The sequence below is a fragment of the Rhinopithecus bieti genome, unplaced genomic scaffold (genome assembly GCF_001698545.2).
Source record: "Rhinopithecus bieti isolate Rb0 unplaced genomic scaffold, ASM169854v2 scaffold_15136, whole genome shotgun sequence".
NCBI classification, from domain to species: Eukaryota; Metazoa; Chordata; class Mammalia; order Primates; family Cercopithecidae; genus Rhinopithecus; species Rhinopithecus bieti.
The window spans coordinates 1,762,806-1,789,488 of NW_016808217.1; the positions used below are offsets into that span (position 1 = coordinate 1,762,806).

The following is a 26,683-nucleotide window of genomic DNA, read 5'->3' on the forward strand; positions in this document are numbered from 1 at the left end:
ATACTCTGGTATGGTATTTATATTTTTTTCCTAGGGGCATAGTACAATGACCGTTTGGGGAAGTATGAATGAGTGGCTTTAGTGCTAAGGTGATAAGAAAATTAGTAAAGGGATTAGCACCAGATAAAATAAGCAAGAAAAGACTTCTTAGAGAAGGTGACTTTATTGGAATAAATTTTTTTCTGCATGGTCTCCTTTAGCCCCGCTCTCCTAAAGTAACCATATTAAAAGTTTAAAGTATAGCCTTCCCTAATTTTTTAATAGATTGTTATGCAGATTCATAAAAATACAACATATCAAGGTTTTTTTTTTTCCTTTTTTTTTTTTTTTTGAGACGGAGTCTCGCTCTGTCGCCCGGGCTGGAGTGCAGTGGCCGGATCTCAGCTCACTGCAAGCTCCGCCTCCCGGGTTTACGCCATTCTCCTGCCTCAGCCTCCCGAGTAGCTGGGACTACAGGCGCCCGCCATCCTTTTTAAAACAGAAATGAGATCGTATTATGCATTCTATCCTTGGTATATGACTTACTCTGATATTTAATCTTTCAGTTTGTGTCATTTAAAAAAATTCTGTCCAGGAATCGCTAGACTAACTTCTTAGCCTAATAATGAGTTCTGAAAAAATACTTTGAAAAACACCATATTAAATCTCTGGAAGATTGGTCCACGAACAAGCTTCACATGGGACAATTGCATGAAAAATTAAACCAGTATTGTGAAAATTACCTTAGATTTTGGTTTAAGACAGCTGACCATTATAATTCTTTCTACATTTCTCTTTTCTACTTGTATAACAAGTGACTGCCCCTTAGAACTATACACCAACAGTGGGAGTTTTTGTTTGTTTTGAGACAGGGTCTTGCTCTGTCACCTGGGCTGGAGTATAGTGGCTTAGATCATGGCTCCCGCATTGACCTCCTGGGCTCAAGTGATCTTCCTGCCTCATCCTCCCAAGAAGCTGAGACTAGAGGCGCTCACCACCACACCAGGCTAATTTTTTTTTGTAGAGACAGTGTCTTGCTGTGTTGCTCAGGTTGGTCTTGAATTGCTGGCCTTAAGCAGTCCTTCCACCTCCACCTCCCAAAATTCTGGGATTACACGTGGAGCCACCGGCCAGCATGAGAATTTCTTTAGCCCAACTTATACTCTTTTCTTTCTCCACAAGTGGAATTTTTTATATTCTGTTCCCTGGGTGTTATTTACAAACTCTTCCACTCCCAAAAATACTTCTACCTGCAACGATTATATGCCAAAATCTCTACTGCATTGATCTTAGACTACACAGTACACAAAAAAATGAGAAATATCTGTGCAAGAAGAAAATGCAAAATACAAACAACAGTGAAAATAAAAACATCACATTCCATTCCTGATATCATTTAGATATTTGTCCCCTCCAAATCTCATGTTAAAATTTGCTGTCCAACGTTGGGGTGGGTCCAGTGGGAGGTGTTTGGGTCACTTCCCACCATCCATCTCATAGGGGTGGATCCCTCATAAAAGGCTTGATGACCTCCCTGTGGTAATGAGTTCACACTGGTTCCCCTTTTCTTTCCACCAGGGTTGGAAACTTACTGAGATCCTCCCAAAAGCAGATGCTGGTGTCATGCATCTTGTACAACCTGCAGAACCATGAGCCAAATAAACCTCTTTTCTTTATAAATTACCCAGTCTCAGGTGTTCCTTTATAGCAATGCAAAAGCAAATTAATATAGTTCCTCCAAATCACACATAACACCTCCATATCTGTCTTTCCAGATCTTCTGTAGGCATACCAAACAAAATAAGATCATACTGAGGCTACTCTTTTGTAATCTGCTTTTTTCAATCACAGTCTCCACCTTTCTATTTCAGGAAATTTTCATCTTAACTAATACCAAAACCATACTCAAACTTTTCCTGTTGTTCCAAAAATGTCCGTTGGTGGTCATGTCCAAAATAGTATCCCATTTAGAGCCACACATTTGGTTGTTCCTTAAGTTTTTAAATCAAGTGCAGAGGTTTGCAAACTTTTTCTTTAAAGGGCCATATAGTAAATATTTTAGACTTTGAGGGTCATGTGATCTCATTGCAGCTATTCAGCTCTGCCCTTGTGTGTACTGTGATGTAATAATAAATACGTATTTGTTCTCTGCTCCCATTCCTTTGTGCACAACTCCTGAAACCTTTGGAATCTCCTAAGTGCTGTCTTTTTGTATGCTACTAAGATGACTGATGACTGGGGGCTCCTGGATAGCCTCAGGATGGGGGTTTGCCTAGGAAAACCAATCATGTGATTAGAGAGTTGGAAGTTTCAGTCCCTCCCACCCACTCCCACCTCTGGGGAAGGGGAGAGGAACTGAAGGTTGAGTTGTTCACTAATAGCCAGTGATTTAATCAATCATACCTACATGAAGCTTCTGTAAAAACCCATACATGTCTCTATGTGTCTCTTCCACGTGGTCCTTTTGAGCTGCATCTTTTATAATGAATGGGTAATAAGTAAAGTGCTTTCCTAAGTTCCATGAGCTGCTCTAGAAAATGATCAAACCTGAGAAGGGGGTTGTGGGAACCTCTGATTGTAGCCAAGTTGGACAAGTTGTAGGTAACGTGGGAACCTACTGCTTATAATTGGCATCTGGAATGGGAGGAGTCTTGTGGGACTGAGCCCTTGACTTCTGCCGTCTGATGTTATCTCCAGGTAGATAGTGTGAGAATTGAGTTAAATTGTAGGTCACCCAGCTGGTGTCAGAGAATTGGTTGTTGGGAGAGGAAACCCCACACCTATGTGACGTCAGAAGTGAATCCTCACACCTGTAATCCAAGCACTTTGGGAGGCCAAGCCGGGAGGACTGCTTGAGCCCAGGAGTTCAAGACCAGCCTGGGCAACAAAGTGAGACCCATCTCTACTTAAAAAAAAAAAAAAAAAAAAAATGAAGTATTCAGAGTATTGTGAGTATGAGAATACAGTTTTCCTGTCTCACACCTTGTCATTCAAAAGCAGGTGATAGACAGTATGTAAGTAGGTGTGACCATGTTCCAGTAAAACTTATGGTCACTGAAACTTGAAGTTCTTATAATTTTGATGTGTCACAAAATATTATTTTGATTTTCTTCAGCTATTTAAAAATGTAAAGTCATTCTTAGCTGAGAGGCAAACAAAAGTAGGCAGTGGCTTGTGGGCCTTAGTTTACCAACCCCTTGATCTAGCACATTTCTTTTTTTAATGGCACTGACTTGCCAAAGCAGCTGGGCTAATTGTCCCTGTGAAATAAAAATAAAATTCTAAGTCCCCTAAACTGGCTGAACGGACCCCCCCTCTTTGGCCAAGTAGACTCCAGAAAACATGAAAACAAATTCCCAAACATAATAAGATGGTCATGGTCTCCTTCCTTACTAACGAATACCGGACTTTTCCTAAAAGTTAAACGGAAACCAGCCCTGGAAAAACAAAGAATGGAAGACTTGCTCCTCTGCTGACATCAGCCAACTGCCTGACATGGTGACCAGCCTCCCCTCCTTTTTTGCAGTTTCACCATGACAGCTGACCAGTTTCACGAGGCATTCCTTCCTGTACTGAGGGCAGTCACCACCCCCTCAGCCCTCATCAAGGCTACCAAAAAAATACTCCTGAGATTCCCCTTTCATTGTATATGTTTCTCATTCGATTTAGGCCCTTTGCACCTGTCCCCTCACTCAGCATCTTTAAGCCAGTTGATTGACCTCCTATGAGATACTTTTCTCCTCCTCTTCTAACCTAACCATAATTTACTGTAACCTCCTTAATGTAACTACCATTTTGCTTTTTTTTTTTCTTTTTTTTTTTTTTGAGAAAGAGTCTCACTCTGTCGCGCAGGCTGGAGTGCAGTGGCATCATCTTGGCTCACTGCAAGCTCCACCTTCCGGGTTCACGCCATTCTCCTGAGTAGCTGGGACTACAGGCACCCACCACCATGCCCAGATAATTGTTTGTATTTTTAGTAGAGACGAGGTTTCACCGTGTTGCCAGGATGGTCTTGATTGCCTGACCTCATGATCCGCCAGCCTCAACCTCCCAAAGTGCTGGGATTAAGGCGTGCACCACCGCGCCTGACCCTGTTTTGCCTTTAAGAGGAGATTTGTGCACCCAAAGACTGCGTTGTCTTTACAAACACCCTTCTCTCACCTATATAGACTTAAGGGAGACCCCCTTACCCACTGATGGATCCTTTCTGAAAAATTCTGCTGGCTTCCATTGTGCAGCCTATGTGGTGGTCTCTGATGGGAACCATTGAATCAGGCCCCCAGCCACCTGCCCGATCTGCTCAGCAAGCAGAATTAGCATCCCCTCACTTGGGCCTGCCTCTGGCCAGGGATGAAATGGCTAATATTTATACAGACAGCTTGTATGTCTTTGGAGTTGCCCGTGATTTTGGCATGCTCTAGAAACAAAGAGCATTTTTTTACTTCCTCTGGACAACCTTTTAAGAACAAAGACTGCCGGCCGGGCGCGGTGGCTCAAGCCTGTAATCCCAGCACTTTGGGAGGCCGAGACGGGTGGATCATGAGGTCAGGAGTTCGAGACCATCCTGGCTAACATGTTGAAACCCCGTCTCTACTAAAAATACAAAAAACTAGCCGGGCGAGGTGGCAGGCGCCTGTAGTCCCAGCTACTCCGGAGGCTGAGGCAGGAGAATGGCGTAAACCCGGGAGGCGGAGCTTGCAGTGAGCTGAGATCCGGCCACTGCACTCCAGCCTGGGCGACAGAGCAAGACTCCGTCTCAAAAAAAAAAAAAAAAAAAAAAGAACAAAGACTAGGCCGGGTGCAGTGGCTCACGCCTGTAATACTAGCACTTTGGGAGGCTGAGGCAGGTAGATTACTTGAGGTCAGGAGTTCGAGACCAGCCTGACCAAGTTTAAGGGACTTTCACCTGTGGAGACATGGTGAAGCCTCGTCTCTATAAAAAACACAAAAATTAGCCAGATGTGGCGGCACGCACCTGTGAGCCCAACTACGAGGGAGGCTGAGGCAGGAGAATCACTTGAGCCTGGGAGGTGGAGGTTGCGTTGAGCTGAGATCGCACCACTGCACTCCAGCCTGGGCGACAGAGTGAGACTCTGTCTCAGAAAAAAAACAAAAACAAAGACTGTTTTTGTTTCTCTTAGATGCCATTCAGGCTCATTGAGCCCTAACCGTTATCATCGTCCAGGGACGTTTCTCTGACAAGACAGAAGACAGTGAAGGCAACCTCCTAGTGGATGCTGCAGCTAAAGCTGCCACCCTGCAAGTGGCTCCTTGCCAAGTTACATGTATTCAACCCACTTCTCCTCCTCCTCCCCTTGCTCTTCTTCCTTGCCCTCCTCCCCATCTGAAGACCTTTGCAGACTCATTTTCACAAAAGACAGTCTTGGAGTCTGGAAGAGGGAAATGGATTAAACAAAATTGCACTTCCAGTCCCCAGACAAAATTACAGGAAGGTCCAAATGGACATCCAGTCCTACCCAGCACCCTGCAAAGACAAACAACCTTTATATGTAATCTAATCCATTGGAATCCAGACAAAATGATTCAGCAGGGTAGACAGTGCTACTTTTGGTGACTCTCTCCAGCTCTTGCCCCTCAGCTAGATAAACTTTGCAATATCTACCCTCAGTATAACCCAGGTGAACTCCTGAGGCTCACTCCAGGACAATTTCCTCTCCCCCTAGGGTTCCTTAACCATGTGACGACTTGATTTCATTTAGTTGCCACCGTCCCACAGATTAAATTTTATTCTTCTAATGGTTGATGTATTTTCATTGAGGTAAGTCTTCCACCTGTAAACAAGCAACAGCCATGGTGGTGGCCGAAATGCTGCTTGAGAAAAACCATTCCTCTCTGAGGTGTTCCCACTGAATTCCACAGCGATAGAGGCACTCATTTTACTTGCCAAATACTAGAACAAGTTTTTTAAATGTGCCCTTTTACAGCACTTTCACTGTGCCTACTCCCCCCAGTCCTCTGGGCTAATTGAACAATCTAATGGGATCATTGAAAACCAGCTGGCAAAAGTTACACAAACTTAACCTTTCCTGGCCTAAAGCTCTCCCATTAGCGTTACTGATTCTGCAGTCCACTCCCACCAGTAAATGTCAGCTCTCCCCTTTTGAAATTGTACTGATTGGTCTGTGCACTTAGACCAGGAAATAGTTTCTCCTGCCCAATTACAGGAGGGAACTTTAGGCTTATTGCCAGGGGCTTGTTAAAGCTATAAAAAGTTCTACAACTGCAGGTTGTAGAATCTTTTTACAGCTTCCCCGACAGGCCATAAACTCCAGTATTACTACCTCCAGCTTGGTGATGACAAGTAGTAGAAGAGACATCAGTTAAAATACTTCCTCCAGCCTACTGGATGGGTGCTATTAATTAATCCTTGTGCTGCTAAGTTACAGAGACCTGACTCCTAGTCACACATGTCTTATCTGAAAACAACCCCTGCTGAAACTTGGAAGTTGGTGCCGGTCTCTACGCTAGACTTCAGTTAACCAAAGCCTATCTCTAGACCCAGAAAAAGGCAATAGTCCACATAAACTGCTTTTGTGAGACCCAGGGCCAGGACTGTATTCAAATACACTGGGTCTCACTTAATAATTTGCCTCTATCTAAAGTAATAGAATTTGTTCCATGCCTTCCTACTCGGTAACTTCAATGTTTAGTTAGCTACCTGTATGCTTCCTCTTCCTGTCTTTATCAGAACTGAGCAGGGCTTGTGACCCCCACTCCTGAGGACGTCATTGTTCTGTTCCTGTAGTGAAGTATTCTCTTACTTAAGGTCAGTCCCTAAAGTTTGTCAGATAATCCCCTTGGATTTCTGTGGGATTTATGGTTTTTCCCTTGGTTCAGTTTTCTGAATTGTTAAATGGCTGTTCCCTCCGTTCCTTTTACTCTTATACACATACTGTCCCCTTTCCCCCTCTGTCTTGTCTCAATGCAGAGAATGGCATGATAACACTTAGTTAAGCTGTCCCAAATGTTGCTAGTAGAAGGAAACTTGTTGGATTGCTGGATTTGCCAACAGTTTCCCTGATCCATTCATGATAGATATGTGCCATTGGTAATATCTGTCACTGACTTCTCAGATGTCCCTAATGTCACCCCTTTCCCAGACCAACCCCTTTCCCTGTTGACTTTCCAGGTCCAATTGCTTCAAAGCCCAGATATTGTCACCCCTTGTTTTGATTTGTCCTGTGTTTTTAACATTGGAGACCCATTCTTTACCATGGGACCTTCTTTGTTGTTGTTGTTGTTCTTTGGCTTTTTTGTTTTTTGGGGTTTTTTGAGACTGAGTCTTGCTCTGTTACCCAGGCTGAAGTGCAGTGGTGAGATCTGAGCGCACGGTAACCTCCGCCTCCTGGGTTCAAGCAACTCTCCTGCCTCAGCATCCCAAGAGCTGGGATTACAGGCACCTGCCACCATGCCCGGCTAATTTTTATATTTTTAGTAGAGACTGGATTTCACCATGTTGGCCAGGCTGATCTTAAACTCCTGACCTAAGTGATCCACCTGCCTCGGCCTCCCAGAGTGCTGGGATTACGGGCGTGAGCCACCTCACCCGGCCTACCAGGGGACCTTCTTGACCTAAGAACTACTGGATAGACAAGTGTCATCTACATCAGATAAATAAAGTTAAAAATGTATCCCTACAGTGCCCACAATATTTACATTTAAAATAAGTGAGTGGATTCTGGAAAGCTTGCAAGAGAAATGGCCCATGGTTCAGTTTGGTGATGTCAGTGCTCCTCATGAATGCATCTGCTAATTAAGACACCCTCAGGAGTATCACTTGTGCCCCCCATTCAGGCTCTGTGTTTGTATGTGGCATAGGGTCTGATCTACCTGCACAGCTTTGGGCACACTGTTGCCTTGACAGCCTACAGTTAGAAGGTTCCTGCTTGCTGGGATATTTTGTAACCCCCATATCCTTCCACAAACTTACAGAAGGACCCCCTTTCTCTCCACTATTAAACTAAAAGGTCTGTATTCGCAGGGTATGAAGATGATACAGATCAAAGCATCCTGGGAATATTAATTCCAAGTGTTGGGATTTATGTCAATAAGGATATTATTTGAAAAGTCTCTGCCACTGTTAGTCAGATTGTTGCAGGATTTAGGGGGATGAGAGAGACCTCGGGTTGAAACAGGAGAATCTTTTATTGAGTGCACTCAGGCCCAGCAGACTCATGTCCAAAGACTGAGCCCAGAACAAAGCCAGCACTTGACTTTTAATACACACGTCACAAAAGGAGGTGAGCTAGCTTGAAGCAAGCTTACAGTGGTGTGAAAGCAAGGGTACAGAGGCAGGACAAACTCAGGATTGCTCATGACCGTTGCCAAGCAACCCAGACGTCCATTATCTAGGTTTGCCTAGGCACAGGCTTATCCCATAACCTTCACTATGGTGCCCAGGCAGCTGTAGTTCAGGCCTACTCAGGCTTCTCATGACCTTTGTATACTTCTCAGATACAACAAAATACTTGAAGTTACTAGTTACAGAGAACAAGAATCTATAAACTCATACCATAAAACAAAGGAAAATTTGTTTTTCTTCTCCCTATGTTGAGGGAGTGCTGGGAGAGTCTCCAGAGCACATTAGATAATATCAAGACTTTTCCTGGGTCTGGGATGTGCCTGTTGCTGCCTCTGGGACAAGTCAGCCTAGTACAGGAAAACTTATTTCTCTCTCTTTTTAATTTTATTTTTCTTTAATTTCCCACCTCAAGATAGCTGCAGATGCTGCAAAAAGCCTTGTAGCTCAACAAAAATCCCTAAACTCCTTGGCTCAAGTAGTATTAGATAATAAAATTGCTGCAGATTTTCTCCTAGCCAAACAAGGAGTTGTTTGGTCCATACCTCCTGTTACATGAGTACTTCAGGTGAAATAGAAACTGTTAGAAGCCAGGCACCGTGGCTCACGCCTGTAATCCCAGCACTTTGGGAGGCCAAGGCAGACGGATCATAAGGTCAGAAGATCAAGACCATCCTGGCTAACACGGTGAAACCCTGTCTCTACTAAAAGTACAACAAATTAGCCGGGCATGGTGACAGGCGCCTGTAGTCTAAGCTACTCAGGAGGATGGTGTGAACCCGGGAGGCGAAGCTGGCAGTGAACCAAGATGACGCCTCTGCACTCCAGCCTGGGCAACAGAGTGAGACACCGTCTCAAAAACAAAAAAAAAAAAAGACGCTTAGAGAAAGACTATCCAAACAAGCTTAAATGGTTACAAGAGGTATGAACTACTAATCCTCTCAACGATCTATTTAGTTGGCTTCCAACTGGCCTGGGAAATCCCTTTCAAGCTGCTAAGTGTTTGTCATATTCATAGTCTCCATCATACTTTCTTAACATTCAAATTACTTATGATAGGACTGCAAGAAGTCCCTGGTTAAAACCGGAATTATGATGGTTCAGTGCATAGAACTTACAGGCAAGTTAATTCTGTAGCCATTCCTTTTGGCTCTTGTATCTCTTATACCTTATGGGTTAATGACTACCTGCCATCTCTCTATTCCTGCCTGATCTAGGATGTCCAATTGGCTATCCTAGGGAATGGGTGGATCTGGGACAGGCAGCCACACCAGCCTGGCAATGACGTGGGACAAAATAAAGATTTGGCTGTTGGTGCTGCCTGCAGCAGATCGTGGCTACAATGGGGAAACATGAAATAAAAATAAAATTCTAAGCACCCCCCTGCCCCACCGACTGACTGAATGGACACCGCCTTGGCCAAGGAGACCCCAGAAAAACTCTGAAATCTAAGTTTTCCAGCCATGATGAGATGAGAGGTTGGTTACACCTCAGTACACCCCATTCCTCACTAACTGATACCAGACTTTGTTTGTAAGCGTTAAATAGATACCAGCCCTGGAACGGAAACAAGACTCACTCCTCTCCTGACTTCAGCCAACCACCTGACACCACAGCCAGACTCTCCTCCTTTTTTGTGCTTTTGACACGACAGCTGACCAGTTGCACTGCGCATTCCTTCCTGACAAATGACCAGCAGTCACAGACTAGTTCTGGCTGGTTTACTCAGGCTGTGCACCTTTTGACATATGAAGCTTAATTTTACTGCATTTTAATGTTAAGTCTCCAACCCAAGAGAACATGGGGTTTGTGTAACATGTATGTTTGCTTATCATACATGCGTAAGTCCACCTTTCATGAATATGCATAGCTCCTTCTATAACCTGTTAAATATGTACGTTAGCCAGCCCAGTTAGTGTAAAACTCCTGTTCCCCACTTCTTCCCTTGAAATGGTTGCTTTTGTTCCCAGCCAAAGGCTCTGCTTCCCACCCTGCAGGTTGCACCTCAATATAAGAAATAAAGTTCTTCTCTAATGTATAGATCTCATGATTTTAAGTCAACACCCTACAGAAAGTCCTATCTCCTGGCTTTGTGTGTTAGCTGAATAGTAGTGTCATTGAGCTTGTTCTCTAATCCCCTGTATTTGCTATAAACTCAGGGTTATATCTAAAGACTAGCAATATCTAAAAAAAAAACAAATTATGCCCTATTTGCTGTCCCTTTGTATCCCTAGATCATAGGTGACAGTGATGTGACACGATTCAGTGAGCCCAAACACTGAGGCTTCAACTTAAGAGTTGTCGTTTTCTCCTGGTTACAAACAGTGCCGTTTTCTACTCTCACTTTGTTGTGAAAACTAAAAGTCAATATTTGAAGAACTCTTAAATAATAAAGTAGGTGCTGCTTTTCAAGCCAGCTATTTGAAGAAAGTTAATGAAAAAGAAACATTACTGATCTCTATAGGGGACATGCTACCGAATGTATGAATCCTTCACTTTTCTCCCCTAATCGGAAGTAGTAATTTTCCACTTTGCCTTGTTTTTCTTCCTGTCATTCCCTCCCACCCATATCTCTTGCTTACTTAACTTTTCAAGCTACTTACTATCTTTAGCTAGATCTGGCTAGACATTGGTTTTCATACAGTATTTGTCTACTTTGTTTGAGTTTACATGCCAATAAGCATACGTCTAATAGAGACTTTTAATTTTTTTTTTTTGAGACAGAGTCTTGCTCTGTCGCCCAGGCTGGAGTGCAGTGACGCAATCCCGGCTCACTGCAGCCTCCGCCTCCTGGGTTCACACCATTCTGCCTCAGTCTCCCGAGTAGCTGGGACTACAGGCGCTCGCCACTATGCCTGGCTAATTTTTTGTATTCTTTAGTAGACACGGGTTTTCACTGTGTTAGCTAGGATGGTCTCAATCTCCTGACCTCATAATCCGCCCACCTCAGCCTCCTGAAGTGCTGGGATTACAGGCGTGGGCTACCGTCCCAGCCAGAGACTTTTAATTTAAAATATACTATTGTTAACCTCAAATAACCAAAAAGGTCAGAATCTAGTTTACAGAGTTTATTCAAGCACAACAGTTGAGGACTGCAGTGCAGGACACACTTCCAAGTTGCCTTGGGGACTGCTCCAGAGAACAAAAGAGAGGCTCTGGTTTTTAAAGGACAAATCAAAAGGGCGGGGGGGCGCGGTTACAAAAATTGTTAATCAGGGATTCTCATTGGTTTACAGAGATAACATTGGTTAGTGATTGGCTATGTATTGTTGAACTATAGGGTGTATGGCATTTTAGGGCCACTTGGCGTCAGTCTAGAGCCCACATAGCAATTGGCTTCAGGAAGTAATTACTCAGCTCAAAGGGGAGTGAGCATGGATTGCTGTGAACATTTTAAATGCCTTTCTGGGCCTGATAATTTAAAGGTGCTTGCATTTCTCAGATATAAGGTTTTTGTTCTCACTATCCCTTAACATAGATAAGAACGTTTTGAACAAGTTAAATAGGATTTTGAGTGGCTTTATTTTAGTGATTACATCATGAGTCTTAATGTTCAAAACATATTGACTCACATTTGGCTATTTGATAATGCATTCTTGGATCGGGAGTCTTAACCACTATGGCAGTATGGCTAAAGCTGATTCAAATTCCATTTGTTGTTGGCATGTTACAGTGTTTGTAATAACACTGTTCCCAATAATTACATGTTAATAGGAGTTTTAATTTGCAAAATGCTTTCATATTCGTTTTTGGACTTGAGCCACATTTTGTTGCTGGAAGGAAAAAGTTTATGTCCATCCTACTAGTGAGAAAACTGAGGCTCAGAAAGACTCACTTATTTGTTGCGGGTGAGCTGTGACTATCTGGGCCAGCAGTGCGAGGCTACAAGAATTTATCAAGACTGGCCGGGCACAGTGCCTCATGCCTGTAATCCCAGCATTTTGGGAGGCCAAGGTGGGGGGAGCTCCTGAGGTCAGGATTTCGAGACCAGCCTGTCCAGCATGGTGAAACCCCGTCTCTACTAAAAATACAAAAAATTAGCTGGGTGTGGTGGTGGGCGCCTATAATCCCAGCTACTTGGGAGGCTGAGACAGGAGAATTGCGTGAACCTGGGAGGCGGAGGTTGCAGTGAGCCGAGATTGTGCCACTGCACTGTAGCCTGGGCAATAGAGTGAGACTGTGTCTCAAAAAGAAAAAAAAAAAGATTATGATGATCCCAAAGTGTGGAAGGATGGTGGGTGGTCAGCTGCGATTACCGCTGTCCACATCTGCGTGGCCTTTAAGCGCTTCTCACTGCACTTGGGTCAAGGGACTTTCGAAGGAGTTTGCCTGCATTTCTGACTGCCCAGATAAACCCAGAGACTATTCTGGGATGTAGGACCTGCTTCCCTCTTCAGCCAGGAGCTATAGACCTTTCTCATCCCTCATTTCCCCCATCCCAAATCTCAAATCCCCAAGCAGAATATCCTATCACTCTGGCCTGCCTTCAGCAGAAATCCGTCAAGTTGAGTAAACCCAGAATCTTCCCTCACCTTTGATATTTCCTCTTAGTAATTTTTCATCTGTTGATCCCCATTCTACTTGGTGGCAATAAATCCTCACTTGTCCTTGTATTCAAAATTGAGCCCAGTCCCTCCCGCTTCCGCAAAAGCTTCCCTGCCATCAGTAGTCTCTCTTGAATAAAGGCTTCCTCATAGTCTTTGACAAATGTTATGAATAATTGTTTGTTTAACACTGCACAAAGGGGAAATGGTCTAGAAGAGATACAGACCATTTCTGTTTTCCTAATAATCAGTGATGATCGATGACCCTAGACTAAACCTCTGCGAAGGATTATTTTAGGCAGAAAGGCCTCTCCTCTCTTCCCTGGGTTTCCTTTCTCAGTCTGACCCTTTTATCTAATTTCCTTTCCTTACTTATAAAAAAACTAGATAGTAATTCTCCTGATTGGGCCATTCCACCAAACTCCTACAGTGTGTATAGTATTAGATGATGTTTGTATGTTAATAGCCCTTTTAAAGGGTACCACATCCCACCCATCTTTGTTGACATGTTGGCACTCAAATACCTTTGTCGTTTTCTGCATTTTACTTTTTCCCCTATTGTTTCAAATGCCTGGAATACTCTCTTCACTGTCTCTTAAATTCTCTAAACTCCCATTCACTTTCAAGGTGTGTCTTATTGGTGGAGCAGACATTCCTGGGGACCAGCTTGGCAGACATTAAAATGAGAACATACCAAGAAGCTGAAACCTCGCAAAAATAATGTAGGGAGTCTGTTGGTAATCAGCTGCCTACCACCACCGCACATTTTGAGATTCTGCTCCTGCTAAAAGCTAAATGATATGTATTTTCAATAACGGGGGCATTTTTCTTCTTGCCTGTGATCAATCACAGTTTTGACTTCATATCTTGTTCTTCCCCATGTTCCCTTATATTCTGCAGCAGGACAGAGCTTCCTGTTGCATCCAGTATTTTAAAAACAAGTGTCTGTACCATAGCTGAGTCTGGCATCTTCTGACCCCTCCCTTCCTGACACTGTCTTCCCTCAGTATCGGCAGGAGATTGGTTCCAGGACCTCCTGCAGATACCAAAACCCTCGGATGTTCAAGTCCCTTACATAAAATGGCATGGTGTTTGCCTGTAACCTATGCATATCCTCATGTATGCTTTAAATCGTGTCTAGATTACTTAAAATACCTAATTTGAGGTAAATGCTATGTAAATGGTTTTTATACCTTACTGTACTTTTATTTATATATTTTTTATTGTATTTTTTTTTTATTTTCTAATATTTTCAGTTGACCTGTGGTTGGCTGAATCTGCAGCTCCAGATCCCAGAGATATGGAGGGCCAATTGTTCTTCTCTCCAGCAGCTGCAACAGCCTGTAGCTCTTTACAAGCACTGTGCTTTTTCCCATCCTGAGGGCTTTGCTCCCACTGCTTCCTCTGTCTGCAGTTACCTCTATTCCACTGGAAAACAGCCACTCATCCTTTAAGATGCAGTTCAATGATTACTTCTTTCTGGAAGCCTCTTCTGACCCAGCCACCAGACTAGGTTGGGTGTTCCTCTTCTGTGTCCCATAGTACCCGTGTTTACTTCTAATATTTCATAATTGTGTGATAATGGATCTGCCTTACCAATTCTGCAGTGAGTTTCTTGAAAGCAGGAATTATATCCTATTCATCTTTGTATCTCACGTTTCTAGCACAGTAGTTGACAAGTGGTAGCACTTGGATATTGTTTGAGTAGATGAGTGTGTGAACAAAAAGTTTAGTAACAGAAGCTTTTAATATTTAAGTAGAAGTTTCAACTAGAGACTCAATAATTGATCAGTGATTTTTGCTTTCTACAGATATTGGTATCAACTTGACTGACCCTATGTTCAGAGGAATTTATAGGGGGGTTCAAAAGCATCAAGGTAAGTATTTCCTTTATTAAGGCAAATAGTTTCTCTATGAAGACAAATTTTCTGCCTCAGGAGATCTTGAAAAGCATAATCCAAGCTGGGCCTTGTGACTCACACCTGTAATCCCACCACTTTGGGAGTCTGAGGCGGGAGGGTTGCCTGAGCACAGGAGTTCAAGACCAGCCTGGGCAACATAATCCACTCTTAAAGTTGAAATAATAAAGAACTCATGGCTGAGCGCGGTGGCTCACGCCTGTAATCCCAACATTTTGGGAGGCCAAGGCAAGCAGATCACCTGAGGTCAGGAGTTCGAGACCAGCCTGGCCAACATGGTGAAACCCCATCTCTACTAAAAATACAAAAAAATTAGCCAGGTGTGCTGGCAACACCTGTAATCCCAGCTACTTGGGAGGGTGAGGCATGAGAATCGCTTGAACCCAGCTGGGAGAGGTTGTAGTGAGCCGAGACTGCACCATTGCACTCCAGCCTGGGCAACAAGAGTGAAACTCTGTCTCAAAAAAAAAAAAAACTCACTATGCATTTTGGATAAAACTAAACAAAGTGAAACACATTTATTGATAAACCATGATCATGAACATTTATAATGAAGTTTAATTAAGGTCTTTTTACCTATAGAAGTTTATAATTTCGAATATCAAACTTCAAATAGCCATTTGCACAAAAGCTAAAAAAAAGTCAAATTTTTGTCTGCCAGGTTTTCTTAATGCAGAGTTTATCTTTTACAGATGACTTACAGGATGTAATAGGGAGAGCTGTCGAGATTGGTGTTAAAAAGGTAACATCTGTTTTGTTATTCTTGAGAATTTTAAATTTATATTTTAACTAAATTTTAGTTAAAATTTTGCAGAGTAGAAGGGAACAAGCCAATGCCACACTTGGAGTACAAATTGTCTACTTGTGATATTAGAAAGTTAATTGAAACAAAATATCCAAATATTCTGTTCATAGCAATTTAAGTTACACAAATCTCATATATAGTTCTTATACATGATAAATGGCAAAACCTCTTTGAAAAAAATTTTTTTAAACCTATGTGAATTACCAGGCTTCTAAAGAGGCAACTTTTAATCAATTTTATAATATAATTTAGCATTTGTCAGAATTAAGCAATAATCAAAAAGACACCAAGTGTAGCTATTTATGGTTTGGGTATACCACTTCAGATAATGGAGATAATATTTTAATTTTTACAGTAATAAAATGTCTATGGTTTTTTAGAGAGTTCTAGTAAGCAAATGAATAGATATTTCTTTTTTTTTTTTGAGACAGAGTCTCGCTCTGTGGCCCAGGCTGGAGTGCAGTGGCCGGATCTCAGCTCACTGCAAGCTCCGCCTCCCGGGTTTACGCCATTCTCCTGCCTCAGCCTCCCGAGTAGCTGGGACTACAGGCGCCCACCACCTCACCCGGCTAGTTTTTTGTATTTTTTAGTAGAGACGGGGTTTCACCGTGTTATCCAGGATATTCTTGATCTCCTGACCTCGTGATCCGCCCGTCTCGGCCTCCCAAAGTGCTGGGATTACAGGCTTGAGCCACCGCGCCCGGCCGAGATATTTCTTTAAATTAGCTTTAAAACAGAGAGCTAGCACACACATACACATAAGAAATAAGGTTAAATTCCATAGTATGCTGTCAGGACACTTGATAGCTACTGCCTCCAAGTTGAATAACTTGTTTTGGAAAGTGACACGGCTGACTAAATGAGTTTTGCAGTCTCCAACTCCAAACTTGTATTTGTTATTATTCACAAATAATATGAAAAAATAAAAGTTACATTAATTTCTCATTATGGAGTCATTCTGCTTGGTAAATCACTTTAAACAGTGGTTTTCTGATGACTCCAAAATACTAAGCTCTTAAATTTTCATGTGTTAGCCATGAGTAATTTAATTTTAATGTTTATTCACACACATGCACACACACAACACACACACACTTAGGAATGACAGAACTGAAGTGATTTTTACTTGGACATGGTTCCAAACTGAAATTTAATTCAATACCTTGCATTTATGTTATAGTAGTTAAAAGCATAGTTAGGGCATAACAAACCTGGTGTCCAGCCCCTGCTTCATTTTTTGTAGCTTTATAACCTGGGGTCTTTTATCTCACTAGACTTCAGTTTTCTCATCTGTAAAATGAGAATGATAATAGTACTTAATTAATAGAGTTGTTATGAAGGCTAAATAAAATATTGAATGTAAAGCATTTGGTATTATGCCTGGCATAAACAACCTACGTTATGTGTGTGCTGGAAGCCACCACCATGAGATGATCATTATCATTATCCTGTACACCGGGAGAGGAGATGCCCTCGTGTCTTGCCCTTTTTTCAACTATTTAGAAAAGTTACACGTAAAATAAAAAGTAGACTTGGTTAGTATTTTACATAATTTAAATACTGGTTGTAGGTATCTGTTCTAGTATTAAAGTTTTAGGTATGTTAGCAAAAAGAAAGTTTTCCCACTATTTTTATTAATGTCTTTTTTTTTTTTTTTTCTGGAGGCAGAGTCTTGTTCTGTTGCCCAGGCTGGAGTGCAGTGGCATGATCTTGGCTCACTGCAACCTCTGCCTCCCAGGTTCATGTGATTGTCCTGCCTCGGCCTCCCAAGTAGCTGGGACTTCAGGGGCCCGCCACCACGCCTGGCTAATTTTTGTATTTTTAGTAGAGACGGGGTTTCGCCATGTTGGCCAGGATGATCTTGAACTCCTGACCACAGGTGATCCGCCCACCTCAGCATCCCAAAGTGCTGAGCCACTGCGCCCTGCCTTATATCTTATGTTTTACAGATAGTCAAGGATTTAATTATGGCTATATGTTTCCTGAACGGATACTCAATAGCTAATCATATTAAAGATTTAAATAGCTATATGAAAACATCTATTTATCATTTGCAGGTCTACCTTTGTTTTGTGTTTTTTCCCTGAGTTGTACCTAGAATGAGTTCATCATTTTAGTGAGACTCTTGAAGTATGAAAAAATATACATCATTCTGCTTGCATCATGTCTTTAGAAGAATGTGCCCCTTATGCAGCAGTGCTTCAGTGCTCTCACTATCAACACAAAGCTCTTCAGTGACACTTTCATTTTAACAGCAAAGATGGCAGTCTAATTACTGGGTGGATCCTAATGGGTCTATGTAGAAGTATGCTTATTTGCCAAAAGCCATATGTTTTCCTACAGAGAATTCATCAGCATGCATTAACTCACTGATTCTCAAACCTTTTGCTCTCCAGTCCCCTTCACATTCTTTATTATTGAGTACCCCCAAAGAGCTTTTGTTTGTATGAGTCTTACCTACTGATATATACTATATTAAAAATTAAAACAAAAAATTTTGAATATTAATTCCTTTTAAAATAACAAGAAACTACTGGATAACATAAATAGCATATTTTTAGGAAAAACAAGTGTATTCCAGAAAAAAAAAATTAACAACATGAGTACAGTTGTTTTTTCAAATCTCTAATGACTGTGTTACTAGAAGCCTGCTGAATTTTCATATCTTTTTCTGTAGTCTGGTGGTATCACACATCGTGTAGCTTCTTGTATACGTTGTGGACACTTGCAGTAGAGTGAGAGTGAAAAAGACAGAAAGTGTCTTATTATTATTAGGAAAATAGTTTTGAGTTCATATACCTACTGGGAGTTACCAGACTACACTTGGAGAACTATCTAATCAATCAACACTATTGAATCACTGATTAATTATTCACGCTTTCATAATACCTGATCTCTGTCCTCAAGGAACTCGTTGTCTAATAGGAAAGGTAGACATGTAAATACATTTTAACATTTTGACAGAGTCTAGTGATGAATTCTACACCTCTACACGCACACACACATACATACATACATCCCTGAGGTGTAGTCAGATACCACTCTGCATAGGAGGTAGTCTCCCAGGGTAGGTGTGTGACAGTCACAGAAGAGAGCAGTCTGGAATAAGGAAGTGGTAGGAAGGCATGTTTAGGAAACTGTTATTGCTGCCCTATTAAAGTCAGCTTATTTTATTTTCTTTCTATTTCAGTTTATGATTACAGGTGGAAATCTACAAGACAGTAAAGATGCACTGCATTTGGCACAAACAAATGGTATTCTCATATTTGTTTTACCAAAAAAAAAATGAATTAAGTAATTTTGAAGAAGTCTTTCTGAAAACTGCTTCAGGTACAATACAATAGATCATGACTGTGGAAACAACAGGAAAATAGACTGATTTCAATGGGACATGATTAAGATGACAAAATTCAGAGTACTCATTGGTATATCAGCTGTTTATAAAACCATTTCATAGTACTCAATGAAGATTATTTTAAGATTTCAGCTAATGAGAATAAAGTTCTCCAGGTACACAGTTTAACCTCAGGTGTTTTTGATGTGGAATTCATGTGTGTGTTTTAATGTGTTTAAGATACGAGTTGCTAGCTGGGCGTGGTGGCTCACACCTGTAATCCCAGCACTTTGGGAGCCTGAGGCAGGCAGATCAGGAGATTGAGACCATCCTGGCTAACACAGTGAAACCCTGTCTCTACTAAAAAATACAAAAAATTAGCCGGGCATAGTGGCGGGCACCTGTAGTCCCAGCTACTCGGCTGAGGTGGGAGAATGGCGTGAACCCGGGAGGCAGAGCTTGCAGTAAGCGGAGATAGTGCCACTGCACTCCAGCCTGGACAATAGAGCAAGACTCCGTCTCAAAACAAGCAGAAAACCCCAAAAAACAAAAGATACGAGTTGCTTTTTATGTATTCTTTTTTAACTTAAGCTGTGAAGGATTATTTTATTAAATTTTTACTAGATGGACCAGATACTGTGCATGGTACCAAGAATGCAAATAATAATGCTGTATAACCCCTCATATGCTTGCTTTATGTTCATACATTTTGCATTTATTTAAAATCTTGAAAGTTTTAGGATTGATTATTAAAGGAATCTTAGTTACATAAAACCTCATTTATCTGGCATGCATGAATTTAACTTTTTTTTGCATACCTTATGTGCTAGACACTGAGGAATTAAACATTCTACATAATTTTTAAATGTTGTATTTTAAAATACTGATGTGTTTATGTATGAAAACTTACTAAAAGCTATATTTTTATGGAAATCTCTCTAAAATCCATACTTCTCTTTTAGGATCCATTAACACTTTTTCTTTTTTTGAAACAGAGTCTTGCTCTGTCGCCCAGGCTGGAGTGCAATGGCATGATCTCGGCTCACTGCAACCTCTGCCTCCTGGGTACAAGTGATTCTCCTGCCTCAGCGTCCTGAGTAGCTGGGATTATAGGCGCGCGCCACCACGCCTGGCTAATTTTTGCATCTTTAATAGAGACAGGGTTTCACTATGTTGGTCAGGCTGGTCTTCAACTCCTGACCTCGTGATCTGCCTGGCTTGGCCTCCCAGAGTGCTGGGATTACAGGCCTGAGCCAACCTCGCCCGGCCCATTGACACTTTTTCTTAGTGATTAAAGATAGAATCTCTCCCAGGGAGTTTTCGAGATATATAAGAACATTTTATCCTTACTTTTTATCCCCAAACATGTATGCTTTTTAAAGTTCTCCCACCTCCATTATCAGCCCTCTTCCACTCCTCTCCATGTAACTTGTGTTCTTATAGCCTTAAAAGTGCTGCTTCCTTTGTTTCTAAACATCTGCATGAGAGCCTGAGGAAGGCTTGATACCTTTCCCATGGTTCAAACTCAGCTAAACCATTTAACAAGTGTTTTTGACTTCTCATTTGTATTCTATACAAGTCAGACTGTCAGAGTGTCCTCCAAATAGGTGAACCTCATTTTTTTATTAGAAAAACAAATTCCCCTTTCCACCTCTTTAACCTCCACTATTAACCTCTTTAAGGGAATACATTTTTATGCTATATTAAATACATGAATCAATAATGGAGGAATTGGTGTTAAACAAAAATATATGAATCAAGATAGTCACATGAATGGTGAATATAAAAGATAAATCATCGCTAGTCATGGTGGCTCAGGCCTGTAATCCCAGCACTTTGGGAGGCCTAGGCAGGTGGGTCGCTTGAGCTCAGGACTTTGAGCCCAGCCTGGGCAACGTAGCAAAACCCTGTCTCTACAAAAAAAATTTAAAAATTAGCCAAGTGTGGTGGCATGTATGTGTTGTCCCAGTTAATTGGGAGGCTGAAGTGGGAGGATCACTTGAGCCCAGGAGGTCAAGGCTACAGTGAGCCGTGATGGCACCACTGCACTCCAGCCTGGGTGACACAGTGGGACCCTGTCTCAAAAACAAAAAATTTTCACTTTGCATTCTACAGCCCTAAATGCCAAACATTAGAAAAAGCTGAATTATTTTATTAATACATTAAAGCAATTTTCATATTCGTATCCTACTTTGTTTTGGTATTCTAAAAATTGTCATATGATTAACATAATGCAGTTCTTATAATGTGAATAATTTATTACCATTGTTGAAAACCAGTTGAAATTACTCGATATCCTCTAAATATCATAATAAATATAAATATGAGAAAATACTTTGAAAATAATCCTAAGACATTATTTTGTGTTAGATATGTTTTTCAGTACAGTTGGATGTCATCCTACAAGATGTGGTGAATTTGAAAAGAATAACCCTGATCTTTACTTAAAGGAGTTGCTAAATCTTGCTGAAAACAATAAAGGGAAAGTTGTGGCAATAGGAGAATGTGGACTTGGTGAGTGCCAGCCTCGCCTCTTAGAATGACTTTGTTTGAAAATAAGTAATTTTTTTCTGTGTAAGTTAGGAGTAATTATTCTTCTTTATCTTTTTAAAGATTTTGACCGACTACAGTTTTGTCCCAAAGATACTCAACTCAAGTAAGGAAATTTGTTGGCTTTACAAATTATTGTAAAATCATGAGTGATTTTAAAATAACTTTTATCAGTTGAGAATATAGTTGGATTAAGCATCAGGATATTTTTGTTTTTCCCTCTGTATATGAAAAGTTAAGTGAAACTAATTCCATGCATACTTGCATGTAATTCATAAGGGGCGGAAGCACATAGTTCCCTGGTCGATTAACCATTTAATTTTATTTTAATGGTAGAAATTAGGGATGAGTTTTACATGATAGAGACTTTACATTTTTTGTTTGCTTGTTTAACACATGCATTCCTCCATGAACAGTTCCAATGGAATGAATTAAATTATTTTGGGGAATGTGATTTGTTTCGTTTTTTTGAGACAGAGTCGCTCTCTGTTGCCCAGGCTGGAGTGCAGTGGTGTGATCTCAGCTCACTGCAACCTCCACTTCCTGGGTTCAAATGAGTCTCGTGCCTCAGCCTCCCGAGTATCTGGGATTACAGGCACATGCCACCATGCCTGGCTAATTTTTATATTTTTAGTAAAGATTGGGTTTCATCACGTTGGTCAGGCTGGTCTCAGACTCCTGACCTCAAATTATCCACCCGCCTCAGCCTCCCAAATTGGAAGATACAATTTAAAAACAAAGGATATTGAAAGTGTATTACAAGCTAGGCACAGCAGACTGTACCTGTAGTCGCAGCTGTTTTGAGAAACAGAGGCAGGAGAATTGCTTGAGCTCAGGAGTTCCAGACCAGTCTGAGCAACATAAGGAGACTCCGTCTCTTAAAAAAAAAAAAAAATCAGCAACAAAAAACCAACAAAAGTATTATAAGATCAATCACCAAAGCTAGAAAAGCATAGTTTACTCTTGCTGGGTATTGAATATTGTTAGTTTGGAACTGTGAGATTCCTTTAATAGGAGCCATGTTGAATGGTGGCTTCTGAGAAAACTCCAAAGCCCACAACCCTGCAGGACTTCCTGTAACCCATTGCCTGGAGCTAAATTTGGAGCTCCTGTCATCATACTGGTGAATGAGTGTTAAAGACTGAAAAGAAAATTTAGGTCATAGTCTGAATTTAAAACGTAAGCATTTTGTCGAATTTCAAAAACATCTTAATTATGAAGATGATAAAACATTAGACTGAGCTTCTAAAGGGGGTTAATTTAGTTATTCATCCATTCAGCAAATGTTTATGGAGCACTGTGTGCCAGCCACTGCCAAGAACTCGGAGTATGCAGAAATCTGAATAAGGTAGAATATCTGTCCCTAGAGACCTTTAAGAATAAACAGTCCTCTGTCCTCCTTAGTTTCTTATACACAGAGAATTAGGATCAGATTCTCTCTTAAGATACCATCCAGCTATATCATAATATTTAATAATTAATAATTTTGTCATATGGTGATATGATCATATGATTAAGCCAGTGACTTGATGGCCTAAAGGGATGTTTTAAAATTACGCATGCCAAAAGTGTACTTCCTCCCCCTTCCCTCCCTGCTCCCCACAAATGGGATTCTGATATGTCCCCCCGTTTGAAAATCACTGTGGGGAGAAGCAGATCTACTAGTGGAGTCTGTCATACCCTAGACCTCAAGCTCCAGAGTTCTGGAGTGTGAAGATCTATAACCAAGTAGAAAAGGATGGGTTAGAGTAATGCTCTGTAGACACATCCTGTCTCTTTTAGGTCGCTCATTTATACATCCCTTTTAGAACTGCTTAGTTTGTGGTATATTATTTGCTGTGTCTTTCAGGGACATTCATGTGGTTACTAGCAGGGTTACTAAAGCGCTATACATACTCTGTCGAATATTATGTAGGCCAGCTCACTTAACCTTAAAAGTTCTCATGTTCACACTGAAATAGAAAAACAGTTGTCTTTAATAGTTCTTCAGGTTAAGCCCACAGATCATATTCCTCAACTTTAATGTCTGGTTTTTGTCAGGATAAGCCTTGTAAGTCTAATAGACTATGTGTTACAACAAGCAAGAGCAATCGCAGAGTCCCCAAGTTTTTTTGCCCATATGACTTTTCATCCAAAATGAGTTAGAACTGATTCTAAAATGCAACCTGAATACTTTAAACTCAGTTTTGGGGTTAATTGAAAACATTGACAGTATCAGTTTAATTTAACTGTTCTGAGGATTCTTCACCATCATCAGAGCATGTTCAGAATAGCGTCTATCTTAGAATATGCATATCACAGCTTGTGCTTGAACTCACATACCAGGTGTTAATTGCTAATAGAGAAGTTCAAACTCCATTCAGTAAATGATTACCAAGTGCCTCCTCAGCATGATACAAAGGAAAATAAGACTTTTTCCTGATGCCACTGTAGACAAGAGAGGACATAAATAATTAAAGTAGGTTGGAAGTGCTGTCACTAAAGTGTATGAACAGCAGAGGGAAGGACTGACTTTCAGTGACAGCATGTGACACTGGCTTCTTCCAGAGTGAATAAGCTAATGACAAAATAAGTAGGAGGAACTTTTGATAAGATGGCAGTGAAGATTTTTTAATTTTTAATGATAAAACATCAAATGACTTGGTTAAAAAAACAGCCAGGTACGGTGGCTCATGCCTGTAATTCCAGCACATTGGGAGGCCAAGGCAGGCCGATCACCTGAGATCAGGAATTCAAGACCAGCTTGACCAACATGGTAAAACCCTGTCTCTACTAAAAACAAAAATTAGCCGGGCGTGGTGGCGAGCACCTGTAATCCCAGCTACTCAGGAGGCTGAGGCAGCAGAATTGCTTGAACTGGCAAGGTGGAGTTTGCAGTGAGCCAAGATTGTGCCATTGGACTCCAGCCTGGGCAACAGAGCAAGACTCCATCTCAAAAAAAAAAAAAAAAAAAAGACACACTAGTAACAATCACATTTTGATTGTTGTTAAGGAAACAAACACCCATGTTCTCTGCCCCTCACTTCTTTTCCCCTAGCGTGTACTTACAGCATGCAGTCTTTTCTGTGTACACAGCACTCTATTTGTTTCAGCACTTATCATGTTGTACAGAAATGGGTTTTAGGTTATCCCTTCCTCCCCACAACAGACAAATGTCTTTGAGTTCCTCAGAGGCACACACCCGGTCTTACTCATGTGACAGTTCCATAGCATTTAGCACAGTACTCTCAGCACATGGTAGGTACTTAGTAAATGTCTGTTGAATATTTAATACAGAGGGAAGGTTCTTTTTTTATTCCTTTTGAGCAGTGTGGATAAAAAGCCTATAATTCAACTTTCACTATTGGGTTTATTTTTGGAAGACTTCAGATTTTGGTCTGCACTTTTCTACCATCTGAAACAACCGGTGTATGGTTTGGGTGTTTTTTTTTGTTTTTGTTTTTGTTTTTTTTTAATGTAGTCTCACTCCGTCCCCCAGACTAGAGTGCAGCAGTGCGATGTAAGATCACTGCAACCTCCGCCTCCTGGTTCAAGCGATTCTCCTGCCTCCGCCTCCCAAGTAACTGGGATTACACGTGCCCATCACCATGCCCAGCTAATTTTCTTGTGTTTTTTGTAGAGACGGGGTTTCACCATGTTGGCCAGGCTGATTTCAAACTCCAGACCTCAAGTGATCCGCCCGCCTCGGCCTCCCAAAGTGCTAGGGTTATAGGTGTGAGCCACCACGCCCAGCCGTGATTTGTTTTAAGTAAAATGTAGTCAGGAAAAGGAGATGTATGAGAAAAGAAAATAGAAAATTAGGAGGCAAGACAGAAAAATCAATATACAATAGATGTGTCTGAAAAATGATGCTAAGTGAAGGCAGCGTATGACATGTTAAAAGGATGAGCTTTGGAATCAGCAGATCTTTTCATGAGATTTACAACTGCCGTTGGTGTCACTTCGTCCCTTTGTGCATCCCCTTTAAAAATGGGGAGATTGCTGCCTACCTTTCTTAACATAAGGCGCGTAAAGCCCATAGTGACATGAGTGGTGCATAGTACGTGTGCAATCATGGCTGTTATATTACTCATGCTAGAAATATTACCACCCTAAAGGAAGATGCTAGCTATTGCTTTTGTTTGGAACTTTATAAAGGTTTTTTTTTTGTTTGTTTGTTTAAATACATTTTTTTGTGTGTTAGTACCTAGACCTTTTCTGGGTTACGACCCGTTCTTCGGAAAGAAGTATTTTTTAAAGAGCAAAAGAAGCAAAGAGTGAAAACAAGGAAAAGGCCTGATGTAGTTATGGAAAGTTTATCCTTTAAGCCATACCCTGTATTTTCAATTTCCTGGCCTTATGCTACACTCGTTTCCTTGTTGCAATTTAGAGCTCTGTTCTCTTGGATAGGAGGAATTTGCCTTGGGCATTTTTCTTGGGGCTTTAAAATGTTAACGCTGTGCAGGTCTTAAAAACTACAACAAGAAGATTTTAAAACAGTCCTTTGGGGGTTTAGGAGACCCTAGAGATGAGCAATTGAGGCCACGTTGCCATCAAGCAGCTTACAGAGGAGGGATTACTACCTGTGTTCAGGTATACCCATGAAACGCACTGGGCTTTTTGGATTTTCCTTGATCCTAATTAATAGCAACTGCTCCTCTGAAGCTGAACTTTTCCAGCTCTTATCCTTAGATGGTTAAACTTCAACTGTAAGAAGCAGTAATACAATCAGAAGCTTCACTAAGATGAGCAAATCTAACTCAAGTAGAAAATGATTTTTCATTTATAAACTTTAAAAAAATAATAAATGAGTAAAACAGGCAGAGGAGTCTCTTAATAAGACGCCAATTCGGCCAGGCGAGGTGGCTCAAGCCTGTAATCCCAGCACTTTGGGAGGCTGAGATGGGTGGATCACGAGGTCAGGAGATCGAGACCATCCTAGATAACATGGTGAAACCCCGTCTCTACTAAAAATACAAAAAACTAGCCAGGCGAGGTGGCAGGCGCCTGTAGTCCCAGCTACTCGGGAGGCTGAGGCAGGAGAATGGCGTAAACCCAGCAGGCGGAGCTTGCAGTGAGCTGAGATCTGGCCACTGCACTCCAGCCTGGGCGACAGAGCAAGACTCCATCTCAAAAAAAAAAAAAAAAAAGACGCCAATTCCTACCCTGTAACTTACGTTGTTATTTCTAGTTACCATGGTGGGTTTTCTTCTCTAAAGATAATAGTTGTTTGATGTTCAGTACTAGTTATCC

The 26,683-nt window shown here is 41.3% G+C and overlaps 1 protein-coding gene across 1 annotated transcript in view; it reads left to right on the forward strand.

Annotated features, from left to right (window-relative positions):
* Window positions 1-26,683, forward strand: part of TATDN1 (TatD DNase domain containing 1) — a 51,806-nt gene that overhangs the window by 1,912 nt on the left and 23,211 nt on the right. The window contains exons 2-6 of the mRNA XM_017885919.1: window positions 14,655-14,720; window positions 15,455-15,504; window positions 18,758-18,821; window positions 21,272-21,415; window positions 21,515-21,557. Of these exons, the coding sequence (XP_017741408.1) occupies window positions 14,655-14,720; window positions 15,455-15,504; window positions 18,758-18,821; window positions 21,272-21,415; window positions 21,515-21,557 (367 nt within the window). The remainder of the gene's footprint in view (window positions 1-14,654; window positions 14,721-15,454; window positions 15,505-18,757; window positions 18,822-21,271; window positions 21,416-21,514; window positions 21,558-26,683) is intronic.